The 21,228-nt window shown below is 43.0% G+C and overlaps 1 protein-coding gene across 2 annotated transcripts in view; it reads left to right on the top strand.

Annotated features, from left to right (window-relative positions):
• The window catches only part of LOC306659736 (uncharacterized protein), a 143,022-nt gene extending 122,143 nt beyond the window's left edge, over positions 1 to 20,879 (top strand). For both annotated transcript variants that reach the window (XR_013763404.1, XM_079137460.1), the window contains one exon: positions 20,711 to 20,879. Coding sequence is in view for 1 of the 2 variants with exons in the window: in XM_079137460.1 (XP_078993586.1) it covers positions 20,711 to 20,783 (73 nt within the window). In the remaining variant the exon portion in view is untranslated. The remainder of the gene's footprint in view (positions 1 to 20,710) is intronic.
• Positions 20,880 to 21,228: the final 349 nt, after the last annotated feature.

The raw sequence follows: 21,228 nt of genomic DNA, 5'->3' as shown, positions 1-21,228 counted from the left end.
TCTCATCCTCTCTTCCACTTAGAGTCAGGACACCCTCCCCGGCCACCACCTGCTCCCTGAGATCCACCTCTTAACCCAGCCCTGCTTCTGCTCTACCTGCACATCACCCTCCCCTTCCCCTCATGCCCCTCTTCTAACCTGTTTCCCTGTTCCCTCACGGCCCCTTTCTACGTGCCCCACAAGACGAGCAGAAAGAGAAAGCTTCCCAGACAGGACTGATGGTCATCCCCATGCTCTGACCTCCCCTGTTCCTCCCCCAGGCTGCCACAGATTCCCCACCTAGGAAGAAAGCAGAGGCTACTGCTCTTCAACTCTGCCTTTTCTTAACCCTCTTCTGCGTAGGCCAGGCTGTGCCTTTTTTCCCTATTTCTCCAGGTAAAAATCTCAGTGTCCGTTTGTGACTTGCCTGTGTTAGAACATGGCCCTAAGACAGAGGTCAGTCATCCACCAGAGGGGGCACCTGGCACAGTCACCCTTGAGATCCCAGAAGGTTCCATGAAGTGAGGTTGAAGGAGGACACAGCTGTGATGAGACCCTGGAATAGGTGCCTTCCTTTCACGATGGCTGCAGGGCAGCATCCACCTGTGTGAGCAGACTGCATCCTGGGAATTCTGTATGTATATCAACACTCAACTCCAGTTTTCTACCTTTTCTGCCTAAGGATTTTTTTTTTAAAAGAACTTGTCACTGAGTTCAGTGGAAAAATGTTGTTAGAAAGACTGCTCATGAAAGTGGTTTTGCACAGAAAACAAGGGGAACCCACGTTTTAAGTTCAAGTTCCTGACACTGACTCAGCAGCCACTGTTTTTCTGCTGGAAGGTGGAAGTTTTTACCCTTCTGGAAAGAGTGGAAGATCATTCCTTTCTGCGTGGGAAAATCATTTGTTGGGTTTTTCATAGTTAGTTATCATACTTTAAGCAGCACAGGGGTGACACACTCCTGTAATCCCAACCTTGAGAGGCTGAAATAGAAGGATTGCAAATTTAAGACCAGCCTCAGCAACTTAGTGAGGCCCTGTCTCAAAAAATAAAAAGGGCTGGGAATGTGGTTCAGTGGTAAAGTGCCCCTGGGTTAAGTCCTCAGGACCAAAATAAATAAATAAATAAATAAAAGAAAAAATAAACTATCATACTTTATCTGAACTATGTGTCTTTCATTTTTTCCCCAAGGCTTAATTAATATGCACCTAAAGTTGGTGACAAGGTGATGTCATGCAGTAAAAGTGGCACTTGCAGGTACGAAGAAGCAGAGATGTATATGGACTTGCAGAGTTCACCTCACAAGATTCCTCAGCAGCAGTTTAACATTGGGATTGGGTTTCCTCATCTAGATGAAGATGATGTGATGACAGGATGTGGCCCTCACAGGTGTGAGCATGACCCCAAATGGAGCACTAGAAGTCATCATTGGTATAGAGCGTGACCAGGGTGAGCTCCTCAGCGTGGGTAGGGATTAGAGAGAGTGATCTGGCAGGGACCTGGAATCTGACTCTCTGCAGGAACCCCTGATCCCTGACTCTTTAGGGGCAGGAAACTTCAAGATCAGATCCCTGAGAAGAGGGTGAGAATGAAGGGTGTGGTGGGGTTTCAGGGGAGAGGCAGCCTGGGAAGCTTCTGCAGGGCTCTAGCTGTGCACCCAAGCTGGGGAGGTTTGATCTCTAAGCTCAGAGAAGCAAGTGGAAAGATGGCAGGGAAGCCTATGGCAGACAGAGTCAAAGACTGTGGGTGACAATGAAGTTGGACCACACAGAGGCTACTAGGCTGTATAGATCAGGGTACAAGTTTTATTCAGTTCACTCCTTCCTTTAAAAGTTGCATGGCAATTAGGTTTGCCCCACTTACTGGAGCTGCCTGTGTGTTGTGTTGTGTGTGTGTGTGTATGTGTGCATGCACGTGTGCATGCGTGTGTGGTGACTGAGGATGCAACCCAGCTGTGGTGCCTCCTTACTAGATGACTCATCCTCAGCAGCCTCTGTGATTTGAGGGTGCACGAATCCTTGCAAAGTGAGATGTGAAGGTCTCATAACAGAGGTGTTGATGGAAAATGTCATCACCTCTGTGAATCATCCACCCTGTGTGGGGCCCTGGGAGCTGGACAGATGCACTTGCTTCTGGCTGTGTGCTGTGGGGACTCACTGTGCTGGCCAGAGGGGGCAGCTCTGGGTGCTTCCCTCCTACACACAGCACAGTGTGGAGGAGACTGTGTGGGGACAGTGGTCAGGCCACAGTTAACATTGTGGGGCCATTGGATTCAGAGACTCATTTGTTCCTCTCCTTCACATCCCATGACCCACAGGCAGAGCCTCTCTCTACAGACGACTGAGACTTCTGTAGTTCCACTACAGTTTTGGAGGAATTTGGGAGTTTCCTAGCTCCCCAGGGTTATCACAAACAATTTCTGACTCCTCTGTGGCTGGAAGTAGGAAAGCTTTGGTCCTGCGGCTCAGAATTCCCACTTTCCTGTGGTCTCCACTTCCTGAAACTCAATGCACTCATAAGTGCCAGATGGTCTGTGACCTGTCAAAGTTGAGTCACAGACTCTATTCAGTAATTACAGAATCCTGGGTGGCCAGGAGCTTTGGGGGTCATACAGTTCAAGAGTGCAGAATAGGCAGAATCCCCTTGCTTCCTGTGGGGCTCTGTCAGGTGTCCGAGCAGCTCTACCCTGACGAGTGTCAATGAGAATTTTAGTCTCATGAGGGAACACATTCTGCTGTGGGCAGCTACTTTCTTCTAATTATGGAGCCCTATCTGCTGTGCCTGACATTGGACTGGCAGACAGAGATGACTTGGGCCGTTTCCCTCAGGAGCTCACCTTCTTCTTGTTAGGACTTTCTTTTATGGATCCATTCACTTCCCATCTACTGTCTGAAGTAACAACCTTGCAAGAGATGGAAAGAATGTAGTGACCATGTTTCTCCATGATAATCTGTTCTCCAGGTTAAAAACGTTCTGTTTTATTACAATGGCAGTCATCATAACATGGTTTTCAGAGGTGATGTTATGCAGAAATTGAAGATGTGAGCTCTGAATTTGCACAGATTTGGCTTCAACCCCCACACTACCATTTACCATTTGAGGGAACTTGATAGTGGGACCGAGTTTCCCAACTTCTTTGATGTCAGTTTCCTCATCTGTACCTACTTGATCCAATAGGACTGTGTGAGCATTATGTGGGCTACTATTCATGAAGACTCTGGCTCAGTGCCTGGCATATCTTAAAATCCATTTCAGAGTGCTCACCATGCTGGTTGCCTGTTTCCAGACCTGATCAATTTGATGCCCATGATTGGAAAAAATACTCCATGGGCAATCTGACAAAGACCTGGGGTGCTGTTACTTCTGGTGGATCTAGACTTGGAGGATCCATGAGGGTATGCACAAAAGTGATATCCAAGTTGAGAACTGAGAAATGAGGAGGATTTAGCCTCTTGAAAGGGAAAGGAAGAGAGGGTATACTTCTAGGAAGGGAGGGGTGGCATGTGCCAAGGCCCAGTGGAGACAGGGCAGCGTTTACTGAAGATGAAGCAGTGTGGCTGAAGCAGAGATGGAGAGGAGCAGAGTGGTCAGGAGGACAAGAATGCTGTGTAAGCAGGGAAGGTCAGCAAGGGCCTCTTTGGGCATGACACGGAACCGAACATTGTCTGAGGGTCTCTGAAGTGGCCACTGAAGGCTCAAAGCATAGGAATGACATGATATATATGATTTCTCCTAATTCTGGGGGGGAGAATAAAGGCTGGGCGTTGGGGCAAAGAGGTGTCTCTAGGAAAGTTGACTGGGAGAGGTGGTCCTGTGCTCTAATTGTCATGATTCCTAGGGAACTTTCTTATAGTGGGTAAGGTGGAATCTTCAGAAGTGTCTGACAGGCTGTTAGGAGGCATTCTATGGAAAGTTCTTTGAAAGCTGTGAAGGTGCATAAGCAAGGAATTATAAGGACATGCGAGTAATCTTCATTTTATTGTTGTTAGCAGCAGGAAGCCTGGGGTTTTAAGTTGAGGTAGATCCTCAGGACAGGCAGAGGTGCTAGAACCAGAAATGAGGCATTGGGCAATGGTTCTCAAAGGTGTGCTCTGAAGAGCCTTGGGGTTTCCTGTGACTCTTTCAGGGAGCTGTGAGGTCCTCTCTCACCCAATAACATATCTGTTCAAGGCCATATTTTCTTCACTTATGCCAACCAAAGCAACTATTGCAACAGATTGAATGCAGAAGCAGGCAGGGGATCCAACTCTCATCTATGAAGCCAGACATTAAGGAGACTTGCAAACATGTGACACATTGCCTCATTTCTCAGTAAATTTTTTTTGCTTTGTTTTAGAATAGTTGTTTTTTTTTTTAATTAAAAATGTTGTGTTTACATGTACTGAGTTTGTAATAATCATTGTTAAATGAACAAATTAATACAAGTTTAAAATATCTCTAGTTTTAATTTCTAATGAAATCATAATGGATAAGATATAACCCAAGTATCAAAATGTTTTTGGAATTTTCAAAACTTTTAAGGGCTAAAAGGAGTCCTGAAAAAACATTTGAGAACCAATTGTGTAGATACTGAGTCTGAGCTGGTCAAATGAGAAGATTCCATAGTATTGAGGAAAAGAGGAGGTGAGGCCAGGATAAAATCCCAGATATTCACACATAAATTCATTCAAACATTCATGAAGTCTCACTAAGTGCCAGGCCCTAGTGATACTGCCGTTTACCGGTGACAAGTTCTGCTTCCTCAGGTGTTGAAGTATAACAACCAGAGAAGCAGACCAAGGCAAGCAGATATTAAGCAGGTTTTATTTAAAAGTAGTAACAGACTTCTCCTGGGAGGGAGAAGGGGGCCATGACTGATGTTCTAGAATCCCAAGAAGTGAGCGTACCCTGCATATTTTATAGATTAGGGTCTTCTTTGTTCTGTTCTATCCCCCACCTTATCTTTTTCCTTCCTGCCTATGTGACCAGTCCCAGGAGTTGCCATTGACATGGCAAAAAAGGTGAGACGCAGATGGCAGGAGAAGGGCCAAATGGAAATTCAGGTAGGGACCCAGGGGACATTAAATAGTAATTCCCTTCCTGCTGCATTGTGGGATGGGTAGTTAGGCAGGTAATCTTGGTGATCAAAAGGGCACTGGAGACACTGACATTCCAATCTCCCAGGAGCGGTCTCCAACTTCCCAGACTCCAATGGCCTCCATTCCTCAACTGGACCTGATTTCTTATTCTACATTAATCGCCTGTCCTCAATGCTGGCTTCACTAGGTCAAGTGCTAAGGGCTTTGAAATGCATGAGACACAACCTCTGCCTTCATGGATCCAGGGAGGCCAACATTTAAACAACAGGGACAGAGTGATGTGCACCACAGTGGAGGGGGACTCCAGGACCCTGGGGAGAAAGGAGGGACAAAGTGGCCAGGGAGACCCAGGAACTCTTACAGTGCCACCAGCAGGTGCCCATGAAGTCCGAGGAGGCCCAGAGTCATTGCTGGGGAGGCCCAGGGTTATTGCCACTTGCTTGTTTCCTTGGTGTTTTTACAGCACTGGCACTCAGCCTGGAAGAGCCAGGAGCTGGAGGAGGAAGCATTAGCCAACCAAGGCCTTGGGCGATGAATAGTCGAGAGCTTTGCCATAGTCAGTATCAAAGGGCAAGTGAGAGGCAACTGTCTAATATTTCTCTATCATTTTACTATTACAAAATAATAAAAATAAGACTGGAATGTTATTAAATGTTTACCTAACATATAGTCCCTGTTTTAAAAAGTCAAATTATTCAGAGTGTCAAATGCCCTCCCTGAGGTCACTATGGTAAGTCTGCTGTATCAACTCAGCCACTTTGAGAGACACCCAAGTCTACATGAACTTTGGACGAGAAGCTTTGCTTGCTTGCACCAGAAGGATGTGTGAGGTCAGTGCAACGCCCTCTGTGAGCTGGAGTGTCTGCTGGTGGTGTGGAGGCTCTCCTAGGGCTCCCGGGGCTGATGGCAACAGAATCAGTGAAAGAGGATCTGTTGGTGCACATCGTGGAAAATGAATCACACTTTGAATAACCGCAGGGAACTGCCGGCTTGTAGAGAAGCCAGGATCGGGACTCTGCTTCTGCTGGACACTTCTGGGTCCTGGGCTGGCTCTCCCAGTCCCCCTTCCTTCCCTCTTTTCTCTCCCAGGCACTGGCCCATTTTGCTTCCTCCTGACCCACCTCTGCGTGAAGCTTTGGTGTCCTCTTCTCTACTCCCTGGTGCCCTGACTCACGGCCTTTTCCCTGTCCTTCTGTTTTTGACATGGGCCTAAGGCTTCTTGGGATTTTTCAAATATCTCCCTGCTGGGAACATTTTCCACTTTTGGATCTTGAACACCAAAGTTCGATAAGGTGCTTAGGAAATGTGGTAATGACAGATATTCGAGGAAGGGTGCACTTCTCAGTTGCTCCATGGCTCCAAAGTCAAGCAGCAGGAGTACTGAAGCGAGAACAAAGGTTAGGCAGGTATTATAGATAGATGAACCAGGTCGGGTCGGGAGGATGGAAGTTGGTCCAAAGGGAAATGGAATGTTAGCACCTTCAGGACACTTCCCCCTCCTCTTACCCATAACCAAAAAGTCACCTCCTCCAGGGAGATTGTCCCTCCCAGCAGGGAATTATTAGTGAGTATTCCCTGGGTGGATCCCCCTGACTCACCCCTCTCCTGCCTTTTCACTGCATGGGTGGGATAAAGGGAGAGGACAGGAGAAGTAAGAAACCTGGAAATTATAAAAAGGACAAGATTCACTCCTCCCACGGACACCCAGCTCTGGACCTCCTTCTCTACAGAGAAGCCTGTGTTACTATTCTTTAAATAAAACCTGTTTTCTACACTTGCTTCTGTGTTTCCCAGGTGTTCAATCTTCACATCTAGGGAAATAAATGGTCGCCGTTAACCAGCGGTAACAGTACTGCTTAGCAAAGTGGGTAACAGAAGGAATTCACTGAAATTCAATATTAGATGGTCAGAGATCCATAATGACCCAGAAATTCATGGACTTTGAAAAAGGGACAAGAAAGTACATTGGAAGCCAGGTGTGGTAGCACATGCCTATAATCCCAGGGACTTGGGAGGTGGATGCAGGAGGATTTCAAGCTCAAAACCAGCCTCAGCAATTTAGCAAGGCCTTAAATAATTTAGCGAAACCCTTTCTCGAAATTAAAAATAAAAAGAGCTGGGGATGTGACTCAGTGGTTAAGCACCCCGGGGTCAATCCCTGGTACCAAAAAAAAAAAAAAAAAAAAAGAAAAGAAAAAAGAAAGAAAGTAACGGAGTTAAGCTGGTAGCGGCAGTGTGCCAGTTCACTGCAGAAGAGAGGGAACAGAAACACAATGAACAAATTTGACACAGAAAAACCTAAAGAGAAGTAGTCTGAACTTAGCTAAATCAGAAGCTGCACAGAAAACTGGAGTTTGAAAAGTCTTTTGTGTTTCTTTACTTATAAGCAAAGAGATAAGGCATGGAATCATCCTGAGAAGCTCATACTGGATCTTCCTGCTGGGAACTTGGAAGATCATAACATGGAGCTTAGGGTGTTCCCAGCAAAATTCAATTTAAGCAGGTACAGAGAATGAGATAGGACTTAGGGGACACAGAAATGGATAGACAGACTGAGTTTCAAAAGAGAAGTCCTCATGAGCCATTGGAATGCAGGAAACACCCATGAAACAGATCCCTGAGCAACCCGGCTCATGCCCTTAGCCTGTGCCCCTGGCCCATACCCTTGACCCCTGTCCTTGCCTGCAAAAAGTAACATGAAGGCAATGCACAACCTCTGGAAAAACTGATGCCAAATCATGTAACTACCCTGCGCCACCTCTAGTCCAGGACTTAGCAACTGTCCCTCTAAATATTTAACACCCCACATGAAGGGGCTGCTGTTTCTCCCTCAGGAGAGGGCATACTTTTTCCTTTGAATGTGTATTCCTCATTTTACCCCCAAACTTCTCATTCTCAAGATGGCCAGCACCCTCTGCTGAATATGTACTTCTTTTCCCCACAAAATTTTTCTTCCCCGAAAGAGCCCACATTTTTCCTTGAATGTATGTTTTCCTAAATAAAACTTTGTCTTTGGTGAATGCTAAAATTCTTTTCCGTTACATATGCCAAGGACCCCACTTATCCTGAGTTCAGGTCCCCCTCTTTGGGAAATCCTCAGACCTCCAGTGACTTGGGTCAGGGATACTGAGGTAAGTGCAACTCAATTTCCCTTTGATCTGGTGGCTCATGTGACTAGCTACAGGAAGCTCAATAGGTGGGCATGGTTACCCTCAGGGACTGAGCCTGGGAAGGCCATATTCTTGGGCAGGAGAGTATGTGAGATGAGTGGAATTCTTGGCAGGTCCCTGAGATCTAGACACTCAGCAGAAATGGCATCTGCTGGCCCCTTAGAGCACCAAAGTTCCAAAGTTCAGATCAGAACTAAACCATAGCCACTGGAACTTCCCACTTAGAACTCTGCATCAGCCCTGCCTTGGAAGTGCATCAGTCTAGTCGGTCTGGACACATTCCATCCTACCTTAAAATAGTGTGAAGGGAAACTATTTCAGCCAGTTTCCATTTCAGGCAAATTCAGCTGGCAGCTTGGTGAGGGACACAAAAAAAGGAAAGGTATAAATCCCTCAGCCCCTGCCCTCTTTAAGATGTACACAACTCAGGAAGAAATGGACAGAAGGGCAGTCTGGCATAGGCAGTGAATATCCATCCTTGTTGACAATTTTGACCACCTTGGCTGAGAAAATTGTTTTGTTAAGAATTTTTTTGTTGTTGGTATTCTTCCTGCATTAGCTAATTGGTTTGTGGATATGGATATGTATCTACACTCATTTCTCTTTTTTCATTTTCATCATGTTTTCCTTTTTTAGTATTTGTTATTTTACTTTGTTTTTGGGTTAGGGATTTTTCTAGTTTTTTTTTTTTTTTTATTTGTTTCTCTTGTTACTTGTTCTCTCTTCCCTTTCTAAAAGCCAAATTCTCTTGTTCTCTCTTTATTTTGTTTCTTTATTTTTTCTCCTCCTTCTTTAGAGCCTTCACTGCTACCTCTCTTGTGTTTTCTCTCTGTTCACATTTTGAATATTTTAAATTTTCTTTTACCTTCTTACCCCAATTTCCTTTTCTTTTAGTGAACTGTATTTTTACTATCTATCATAACTATCTAGCTTATATAATTTCTGCCCACACCATTCCTGTTGTTGTAGTAGATAGTTCTGTGCATGGTGTAGATGACACCTGCTGTTTACTTTAATGCTGGTTCTAGTTCACAGCTACTCCTTGTTGTTGCTGTTGTTGTCCCTGCCATTCATGATTTTGTGGTAATTAATGTTGTGGATATCACAGTAGGCATTTTAGTGCTGTACATTGTTCAATGCTATTGTTGCTATTGTTTTTTTCCCGTTTGAGGTGTTGGGAATCTATTGGGACACAAAGTAGAGACTCTGCTGCTGAGCTACACCCACAACCTAGCCAAGAGACAAAGAATCTCGTCCCACTCACAACTTAACCCTGCTCGAACTTCAACAATACTTTAACAAAAAGAATAGGAGAGAGAAAACACCCAAACTGATGAGTGGTCACAAGTAGGAATAGATAGCAGGGACCTTCCAGTCCCAATGATAGGTATCTGCTCCTACAGCAAGAACAGAGACAAATAACACAAAGACTGTGGATACCACACCGATGAGGGGGGTCTCAGTCTCAATTATTCCCATACCTTTTTAAACACACAGAGTTGCCAAGCCTAGAAGAGCAATCCCAGAAGATACCCCATATATGCTGCTGTATACAACACAATTGCCTGATCGACAAGGCCTCCACTCTTGTGAGACAACAGGGAAAGCAGGACACTGGTAGAATAGGGGAAGGGAGAGGGAAGAAGGAAGGGAAGGGGAAGTACTGGGGAATGAAATTTACCAAATTATATTGTTATATTTTGTGCATATACAAATATGCAATAAGGAATCCCACTATTATGTATAATTACAATGCACTAGTAAGATTTTTAATGCCAAATTGTATCAATACTATCATTACAATGAAAACTTTTTTAAAAAAATACTACTTCTGGGGACTGAGGGTATAGCCCAATAGTAGAATGCTTGCCTAACATACATGAGTCCATGGGTTTGATAACCAACATATAATAGGTAGATTTTATTTTTCCTCATTCCCATGGAGCTCCATTCATGCTATAATAATATAACATAAAATGCTAAAATAATTTAAAATTATATTTTCCTTTGTATGTTTTGTTACCTAGACAGTAAATCCCATAATGACTTAAGCAAGTTCTCTCCAGGTTTTACCTTATTGTGACATAATCCTTACCTATATAGAAACCTTGACACTTTTAAAAAGATTGCATTATTTCTAAGGAAAACAGAACTAGAAAAAGAGGTAGTGGATAACTTTCACATAAATCTGTGCCAGAATCTATACTTGTCAAAATAAATTCTTACTTTCTGTTAAAGAGAACTTGCTGACCAAGTCAGCTCGTGATGATGTTCTAGGAACATTCCTGCCACTAATTCCTCAAGGCCTCCAAGCTTTATTTCTGGGTGAAGCCAGATTTATGGGCTACATCTTGATATCATGCACATTTGCATACATATAAGAATGTTTATACATATATACATATTTCCCACTCCTAAACTTTCCTTCATAAAATGAATATTTATTATGGATTTGGAAGGAAGCAGTTATAAGAAATGGTCAAATGAGGGCCTTGGGTAGAGAGGAAATTCACCAGTAGAGCAGATGCTTAGCATGCACAAGGTCCTGGGTTCTACTAGTAGCAAAAAAAAAAAAAAAAATCAATGAGAAGTAGACCCAATTTATTTTTTTACATTGCTTTTACCTTCTTGATACTTTATGTCCTTTAGACAAAAAACAACAAAGTCAATTGTTCCCAGAGTTAGCATCGTCATCTTTCTTTTTTTTTTTTTTTTTTTTATTGTAAACAAATGGGATACATGTTGTTTCTCTGTTTGTACATGGCGTAAAGGCATACCATTTGTGTAATCATAAATTTACATAGAGCAGTGTTGTTTGATTCATTCTGTTATTTTTCCCTTCCCCCCACCCACTCCCACCCCTCTTTACCCTCTATACAGTAGTTCCTTCCTCCATACTTGCCCCCCTCCCTAACCCTAACTCTAACCCTTCCCTCCCCCCCATTATGTGTCAACCTCCACTTATTAGCGATATCATTCGTACTTTGGCTTTTTGAGATCGGCTTATCTCACTTAGCATGATATTCTCCAATTTCATCCATTTGCCTGCAAATGTCATAATTTTATCATTCTTTATGGCTGAGTAATATTCCATAGTATATATATACCACAGTTTCTTTATCCACTCATCAATTGAAGGGCATCTAGGTTGGTTCCACAGTCTGGCTATTGTGAATTGAGCAGCTATGAACATTGATGTGGCTGTATTTCTGTAGTATGCCGATTTTAAGTCCTTTGGGTATAGGCCAAGGAGTGGGATAGCTGGGTCAAATGGTGGTTCCATTCCAAGTTTTCTAAGGAATCTCCACACTGCTTTCCATAGTGGCTGCACTAATTTGCAGCCCCACCAGCAGTGTATGAGTGTACCTTTCTCCCCACATCCTCGCCAACAACTGTTGTTGCTCGTATTCTTGATAATCGCCATTCTAATTGGGGTGAGATGGAATCGTAGGGTGGTTTTGATTTGCATTTCTCTTATTACTAGAGATGTTGAACATTTTTCCATATGTTTGTTGATTGCTTGTAGATCTTCTTCTGTGAAGTGTCTATTCATTTCCTTAGCCCATTTGTTGACTGGACTGTTTGAATTCTTGGAGTAGAGTTTTTTGAGTTCTTTATAGATTCTGGAGATTAGTGCTCTATCTGAAGTATGATTGGCAAAGATATTCTCCCACTCTGTAGGCTCTTTCTTCGCATTGCTGATAGTTTCCTTTGCTGAGAGAAAGCTTTTTAGTTTGAATCTATCCCAGTGGTTGATTCTAGCTTTTATTTCTTGTGCTATGGGAGTCCTGTTAAGGAAGTCTGGTCCTAGACCAACAAGGTGAAGATTTGGACCTACTTTTTCTTCTATAATCTGCAGGGTCTCTGGTCTGATTCCGAGGTCCTTAATCCATTTTGAGTTTAGTTTCGTGCATGGTGAGAGATATGGGTTTAGTTTCATTCTGTTGCATATGGATTTCCAATTCTCCCAGCACCATTTGTTGAAGAGGCTATCTTTTCTCCATTGCATATTTTTGGCCCCTTTGTCTAGTATGAGAAAATTGTATTTATTTGGGTTTGTGTCCGTGTCCTCTATTCTGTACCATTGATCTACCTTTCTATTTTGGTACCAATACCATGCCGTTTTTGTTACTATTGCTTTGTAGTAGAGTTGAAGATCTGGTATTGCAATACCCCCTGTTTCACTCTTCCTGCTAAGGATTGCTTTAGCTATTCTGGGTTTCTTATTCTTCCAGATGAATTTCATAATTGCTTGCTCTATTTCTGTAAGGTACACAATTGGGATTTTAATTGGAATTGCATTGAATTTGTATAGCACTTTAGGTAGTATGGCCATTTTGATAATATTAATTCTTCCTATCCAAGAACATGGTAGATCTTTCCATCTTCTAAGGTGTTCTTTAATTTCTTTCTTTAGTGTTGTATAGTTCTCATTGTAGAGGTCTTTTCACCTCTTTTGTGAGATTGATTCCCAAGTATTTATTTTTTTCGAGGCTATTGTGAATGGGGGTAGTTTTCCTAATTTCTCTTTCTGAAGATTCATCACTTATGTATAAAAATGCGTTGGATTTATGGGCATTGATCTTGTAACCTGCTACTTTACTGAAATCACTTATGAGTTCTAAGAGTTTTCTGGTGGAATTTCCTGGTTCCTCTAAATATATAATCATGTCATCAGCGAACAGGGATAGTTTGAGTTCTTCTTTTCCAATTCGTATCCCTTTAATTTCTTTGGTTTGTCTAATTGCTCTGGCCAGAGTCTCAAGAACGATGTTGAATAGAAGTGGTGAAAGAGGGCATCCCTGCCTTGTTCCCAGTTTTTAGGGGGAATGCTTTCAGTTTTTCACCATTTAGAATGATATTAGCCATGGGCTTAGCATAAATGGCCTTTACAATGTTAAGGAATGTTCCCACTATCCCTATTTTTTCTAGTGTTTTGAGCATGAAGGGGTGCTGTATTTTATCAAATGCTTTTTCTGCATCTATCAAAATAATCATGTGATTCTTGACTTTAAGTCTATTAATATGGTGAATTACGTTTATTGATTTCCTGATGTTGAACCAACCTTGCATCCCTGGGATGAAACCCACTTGATCATGGTGTACTATCTTTTTAATATGTTTTTGTATGCGATTTGCTAAAATTTTGTTGAGAATTTTTGCGTCGATGTTCATTAAGGATATTGGTCTGAAATTTTCTTTCCTTGATGAGTCTCTGTCTGGTTTAGGTATCAGTGTGATATTGGCTTCATAGAATGAGTTTGGGAGGGTTCCCTCCTCTTCTATTTTATGGAATACTTTGAGAAGTATTGGAATGAGCTCTTCCTTAAAGGTTTTTGTAGAACTCGGCTGAGAACCCATCTGGTCCCGGACTTTTCTTTGTTGGTAGGCTTTTGATGACTTCTTCTATTTCAGTACTTGAAATTGGTCTATTTAAATTGTTTATGTCCTCCTCATTCAGTTTAGGCAATTCATATGTCTCTAGAAACCTGTTGATGTCTTCGAAATTTTCTATTTTGTTGGAGTATAGATTTCAAAATAGCTTCTAATTATGTTTTGTATTTCCATCCTGTCTGTTGTGATATTTCCTTGTTCATTCCGAATTTTAGTGATTTGGGTTTTCTCTCGTCTTCTCTTTGTTAGTGTGGCTAAAGGTTTATCAATTTTGTTTATTTTTTCGAAGAACCAACTATTTATTTTGTCAATTTTTTGTATTGTTTCTTTTGTTTCAATTTCATTGATTTCAGCTCTGAGTTTAACTATTTCCTGTCTTCTACTACTTTTGGTGCTGTTCTGTTCTTCTTTTTCTAAGGCTTTGAGCTGTAGTGTTAGGTTGTTTATTTGTTGAGTTTTACTTCTTTTATTAAATGCGCTCCATGAAATAAATTTCCCCTCTAAGTACTGCTTTCATAGTGTCCCAGAGATTTGATATGATGTTTCTTTGTTCTCATTTACCTCTAAGAATTTTTTAATTTCCTTCCTAATATCTTCTGTTCTCCATTCATCATATAATAGCATATTGTTTAATCTCCAGATGTTGGAATAGTTTCTGTTTTACTCTTTCATTTATTTCTAACTTCAATTCATTATGATCTGATAGAATACTTGCTAGTGTCTCTATCTTCTTGTATTTGCTAACATTAGCTTTGTGGCATAATATATGGTCTATTTTAGAGAAGGATCCATGTGCTGCTGAGAAGAAAGTGTATTCACTCTTGGTTGGATGGTATATTCTATAAATGTCCGTTAAGTCTAAATTATTGATTGTGTTGTTGAGATCTATGGTTTCTTTGTTCAATTTTTGTCTGGAAGATCTGTCCAGTGGTGAGAGCGGCGTGTTAAAATCACCTAGTATTATTGTGTTGTGGTCTATTTGGTTTCTGAAATTGAGAAGGATTTGTTTGACATACATAGATGAGCCACTGTTTGGGGCATAGATGTTTATGATTGTTATATCTTGCTGATTTATGCTTCCCTTAAGCAGTATGAAATGACCTTCTTTATCCCTTCTGACTAACTTTGGCTTGAAGTCCACATTATCTGAAATGAGGATGGATACTCCAGCTTTTTTGCTGAGTCCATGTGCATGGTATGTTTTTCCCCATCCTTTCACCTTTAATCTATGGGTATCTTTTTCTATGAGGTGAGTCTCTTGCAGGCAACATATTGTTGGATCTTTCTTTTTAATCCAGTCTGCCAGTCTATGTCTTTTGATTGATGAATTCAGGCCATTAACATTCAGGGTTATTATAGAGAAATGATTTGGTTTCCCGGTCATTTGGTTCATTTTTAAAATTTTGTTTATTTATTTGTTTGACACAACTTGTTTCCTCCTTTATTTGACAATTCCCTTTAGGATAATTCCTCCCTTTGCTGATTTGCTTTCTTTGTTTTTCATCTCTTCCTCATGGAATATTTTGTTGAGAATGTTCTGTAATGCTGGCTTTCTTTTTGTAAATTCTTTTAGCTTTTTGTTTATCATGGAAGGATTTTATTCATCGTCAAATTTGAAGGTAAGTTTTTGCTGGGTATAAGATTTTTGGTTGGCATCCATTTTCTTTGAGGGCTTGAAAAATGTTGTTCCAGGACCTTCTAGCTTTTAGGGTCTGGATTGAAAAATCTGCTGATATCCGTATTGGTTTCCCCCTGAATGTAATTTGGTTCTTTTCTCTCACAGCCTTTAAAATTCTGTCTTTATTTTGTATGTTAGGTATTTTCATTATAATGTGCCTTGGTGTGGGTCTGTTGTAATTTTGTGTATTTGGAGTCCTGTATGCCTCTTGAACTTGATTTTCCATTTCATTCTTCAGATTTGGGAAATTTTCTGATATTATTTCATTGAATAGGTTGTTCATTCCTTTGGCTTGTTTCTCTAGACCTTCCTCAATCCCAATAATTCTTAAATTTGGCCTTTTCATGATATCCCATAGTTCTTGTAGATTCTGTTCATGATTTCTTACCATCTTCTCTGTTTGTTCAACTTTGTTTTCAAGGTTAAATATTTTGTCTTCAATGTCAGAGGTTCTGTCTTCCAGGTGTTCTATCCTATTGGATATGCTTTCTATGGAGTTCTTAATTTGGTTTATTGTTTCCTTCATGTCAAGGATTTCTGTTTGGTTTTTTTTCAATATCTCTAACTCTTTATTGAAATGATCTTTTGCTTCCTGTATTTGCTCTTTTAACTGTCGATTGGTGCGATCATTCAATGCTTGCATTTGCTCTTTCATCTCATCGTTTGCTTCTCTGATCATTTTAATTATGTACATTCTGAACTCCTTTTCTGTCATTTCTTCTGCCATGTTGTCATTGGGTTTTATGATGTAGCATCTAGATTTTGTTTGCAGCATTTTCTTTCCTTGTTTCTCATATTGTTCAGATATCAGTGGACCGCCTGAGATATTGCAGATTTCCTCTGTTGATTTACAATGTCCTCTGAAGATTTCTATATATCCCCTCTTAGCCTTCAGTAGGCTGAAGTCTTGGAGGAAGTTGATAATGCGGTGCTCCACAAGGAAGCTGCCTCTCTAGGAGTGGTGGCCTTCAGGTGGGGTATATTCCCTGCTAGTGGGCAGAGGTGCCTCCACTGTGTTGACCAATGGTCATCCAAAGGGGGAACTAGGCTGTGGGCTGAGGCAAGGCCTGTTTGAACCTGTGTCTCTGGTTTTACCGTCTTTGTGGGGGAAACCTCACCCGGCAGGGAAGACTCACCCGGTGGGGAGGTCTCGCTGGTCAGTTCACTCCTAGAGGTTCCCATCAATTTACAGCTACCGCCTGGGCTGGGCTGCCTTCCTCTGCAAAGTTCCCAGGGGCCCGGCCCTACCTCCTGGGCCTGGGAGCCTCACCCTTCGCAGATGAATCTCCTTAGGCTGCCCCTCCTCAGAGAATTTGCCCATAGGCCTGGAACCTTCGCTCCGCCCCTAAGCCTGTCTCTGTGCGGCTCTTCCACCCAGAAGCCTCCTAAGATCCTGGGACCCTGTTCTGCACCTAATCGCCTGGCTGCGTGGCCCCTCCTCTGAGCAGCCCACTGTGGCCCCGAACAATCGCTCTGAGTCCAGAGACCCGCCACAGCCTCTTCCTCCAGGACAGCCGCCCAGTATGCCGGTGCGGTCACTAGGAGTCCAAGAAACTCACTTCGTGCCTCCCTCCTCCCACCGACCACCCGTAGCCCCGGGGCAATCAATCACTCCGAGTCGAAGTGACCCTCCCCGTTCGTCCTCCTTCTCCAGATAACCCCCGGGTTGTTCAGGAGCAGTCCCTCTGAGTGCTCTGAATCACGTGACCCCGCTGCACGGGTCCTCTGGGGCACCTGCCCGGAGCTTTGGTGCGGCCACTCAAGACCAAGCGTCCCACCACGCTTCTCCTCCAGGCAGCCCCCTGTGTTCAGGAGCTGTCACTTTAAGACCAAACAACTCACCACTCGCCTTCTCCTCTGAGCAGCCGCCTGGAGCGCTAATGCAGTCACTGGCAAGTCCAAAGGACCCGCCGCGCTCCTTCTCCTCCTTCTCCCTACTCCTCCGGGCAGGCCCCGGGGTCAGAAGTGGTCAGAGTCCAAACAGCTCGCCACGCAGCCCCTTCTCTGGCACCGCCTGTAGCTCCGGTGTAGTCACCTGAATCCAAGCAGCCGCTCCTCTTCCTCCTCGTCCTCAGGGCAGGCCCCGGTGTTCAGAAGCGTCGTTCTGATTCCAAACAGCTCGCCGCGCGGCTTCTCCTCTGGCAACTTGCCTGCAGCTCTGGTGCAGTCTCTCCGAATCCAAGTGGCCACGCTCCTCTCCTCCTCCTCAGGGCAGGCCCCGGTGTCCTGAGTCCACACAGTTCTCCTTGCCCACTCTTCCCCCTGGGCAGCCGCCGGAGCCCCAGTGGCTGCTCCGTAGTCCCAGCGCTGTGCCGACGGGCCTCCCTTTACGGCGCTCCCAGCTCTCCGAGTTACTGACTACCAGCCGGGGGGAGGGGCGTCTCGCCGGCAGTTCTACTTCACAAAGGTTCCTGTGTTCCGGGACCCCCGTCCCATCCGGGATGCCCCCCCCCAGGGGGTAAGAGTCACCCGGCTGCTTTGAGTTGGTCCCAAGCATCCCAATATCTCCTCTCTTGAATCCTGAGTCCTGGAGCAACACGAAATGCAGCCACCCTCTAGGCCGCCATCCTTGAAACCTCCCGTCATCTTAATTAGTGTGATTTTCTTATCGACAATGAGTAGCAGGCAACCTATTTGTGTTTTTAATTTTTGCTTTGACTGACAGGGACCTCAGGCTTTGTTCTCATTTGCAGTACTTGTTTAAGTTTTCAGGTACAAGGTATCTTCCTTCCCAGTCTTTTCCTATTCTCTTTGCTAAGTCTTTTTATTCTAGTTATAGTATGCTACACTGTACTATAGCTGGGCTTTTTATTCATGCTGGCTCAGATCCCTTTTAACACAGGTGAAGCATAAATATCTTGTTATTTAAAACGTCTAACAGGTATAATTATTATTAAATGCCATCATCATGAGCTTAGGTACGAACCTGATTTTATCCATTCCTGTGCTATGGTAGAGGTTGAATACGCTTGTCTTCTCTTTTGAACTTCTGGCAGAACTTCCAGCTCAGAGCAATAAGAAGCGGTCAGCGCAGTGCCCTGAGCTTCTCCTTTCCCAGGTGACTGTCTTGGAGGCCATCATGTGGTCCTGCCCACCTTCCCTGCCCCCAGTTACTATTTACAGCTGTCCTTTTCCAGCAGCCCTCTCCTAGGCCATGAACTGGATCCTTTCTCTCAACCACCCACCAAAGAACCCCTGAGGGCTGCGGTGCTTCTGCCAGAAAGTGTCTAGTTACTTCATGCACCTGAGCTACTCCTATGTTGGAAATGGTATGAACTCAGTTTTTGACACTCCAAAGCCAATTGCTCCTTCCTAAACTAGACAGCTCTGAAGAGAAGCATTGAAGATGCTTCCCTCACAATCAGAGGACTCTTTCACCCCCAATCCTAGTGCTGCCAGTCGTTGTTCAAATACAGCCTCACTCGCCCATAATCCACCAAAAGTTGAAGAGTTAGCTGTTCCTTGGGTTTTGCTCAGTTCTATAAACTGATCCTGCATCTCCTCTGAGGGCCTCTTTTTCAGCCCCTCTTCTCTTTAGCTTATTGAGAAGTTCTCTGAAACATCTCTGTTTCTTGGAACATTGGATCTAGCATGGCATTGGCTATGAAAATAATTTGGGATGGGGAACATCTGTGGTTATCCCTATAGGGTGGGTCTACTTTCTTGTGAAATAAGATGTGATGTCATGAAACTACCCCAACTTATGCCTCCCAACAATCTCTGATAATAATTTCACCCCAAATCTTTAGCCACATATTTGATAAAAATATCATAGTTAGTAATGAAATCCTTACAATGGCATAAGTAAACATAGGGTCAGATTGCCACAAGTCAGAACATGGGCAACAATAACTGCTTAGCACCTGCATGCACACACACGTACACACTTTCCTGCACACACATTCATTCACACTCACAGGTGCCAAGTTCAGACATAACCGAGAGATTCTTCCCTGGCTTCTCTTAGAGGAGAAGAAGAAGAAAAACATTTTAGAGAAATAAGAGGGTTCTGGGGAGAAGGAAGAAATGCTCAATTCAAAGAGACTGGTACTACCCAGTGCATCTCTTTGCTCTGCCAGCAACTCAGAAGACATGAACAATGGGGTATTTATTTCCTTGGCACAAAACTAAACAGGCAACAAGAAGTTCAAGGAGGGGATTAAGTTACCCATTTTTAGGTTTAAAGTCCTTTCTCAACATCACAATAGGGCAGCAAATAGGAAAAAAAGGAAAGAAATTGATCTGTTTGAACTCTAGAAAGTTATAGAGCCTGCTTAGGTGCCCTTCAATGGAGGAATGGATAAAGAAATTGTGGTATGTATACCCAATGGAGTATTACTCAGCGATAAAGAAGCATGACTTTATGACATTTGCCAGTAAATGGATGGATCTAGAGACTGTCTTGCTAATTAAAATAAGCCAATCCCCCCCAAAACAAAGGTTGAATATTTTTTTCTGATGTATGGAAGCTAAACCACAATAAGGGGGGAGGATGGGAAGGATAGAAGTTCAGTGGATTAGACAGAGGAGAATGAAGGAAAGGGAGGGGAAATAGGGAAAGGAAAGACAGTGGAATGAATCTGATGTAACTTTACTATGTACATATACACCACAGTGAATCTCACCATGGTGTACATCCACAGACTGGGGTCCTAATTAGAATAAAATATATGCCATGCTTGTATAATTATGTCAAAATGGAATTCCCTATCATGTATAACTAAAACTAAACAATCAAATAAATAAATGTAAAAAGAGAGGGGGAGGATTTAAAATTTGATCTGTCTTCTCCAACAGGACCATTAGCAGAAGCAGCAAGACCAAGCTGATCTGGTTATGACCTTATCCAAACAGTGTGGTGTGCTTTCGTTTCAGCTCTGGAGAGAGGAAGAAAAACATTTTAGAGAAATAAGAGGTTCACATAAACCACCATACCCCTATTGCATCAATATTTGGGGCAAGATTACATCTGTTTGTCTACACAGCTAGCTTGCACTTCTGAGAACCCCGAGGCAGTGGGTCCCTGTTCCTCTGCATTTAGCCTTCTGAGAATGAGAAGTCAAAGCTCAATTGGGGAAAATAATGTGGGAACCAAACAAATTTAAATGTGATGTTTGAGCCTTTCCACTGACCTATCAAAACACTACTGTTTTGATATAAGAACACTACAAGAAGCTTGTCTAAAAGAGCTGTCTCCAGTGCTCTTGGCAAATGGGCTACAGCTAAGAAGGAGGAAGTGATTTGGTGAATACAGTAAATGAACAAAGACACTGAGCTACAGCCCCAGCCCCATCCTTCTAATTTTCATTCCTTCTGTTTGGGATTTTGATTGGGAAGGGTGGCACTTTGCTCCAGAGTTCTGAAATATATTTGATATTTCCTCCAACCATTTTATCTTATTAATCTCTGCAGCTCCTCCTCCTGGATTCTTTCCTCTTCCCACATGAAATGCCAGCAAGTTCTGCCATCAAGGCCGAGGGACTAGGGCAGCCATGCAGCCAGTGACAGAGGCCTCCAAGGAGGATAAAACACATACTTTCCTAGTTCCACAATAGCTTAATTAAGCTTAGCTAAACACTGTAATGTCCTTTCCTGGTAGAAAAAAATAAGCTTCCATAAATCTTCCAATGATTTTATCCCAACATTATTTGAGGTAATGTCTTGATTTCTCCAGCTTTTGTTAACTGTTGCTGTCCCCAGTGCTAAACTATGAACAAGATTTGTTCTCACCTGATCTGTCACATACTACTATAAATTTTGGGGGTACTGGATATTGAACCCATAGGTGTACTACTAAGCAACATCGTTAGCTCTTTTTATTTTGAGACAGGGCCTCCCTAAGCTGCTAAGGACAGTCTGAACTTGTGATCCTCCTGCCTCAACCTCCAATCTTGGAATTGTAGGTATGTGTCACCATGCCTGGTCATGAT

This window comes from Sciurus vulgaris, assembly GCF_902686455.1.
Source record: "Sciurus vulgaris genome assembly, chromosome: 4".
Taxonomy (NCBI): domain Eukaryota; kingdom Metazoa; phylum Chordata; class Mammalia; order Rodentia; family Sciuridae; genus Sciurus; species Sciurus vulgaris.
This window is presented reverse-complemented; position numbering and strand designations above follow the sequence as displayed.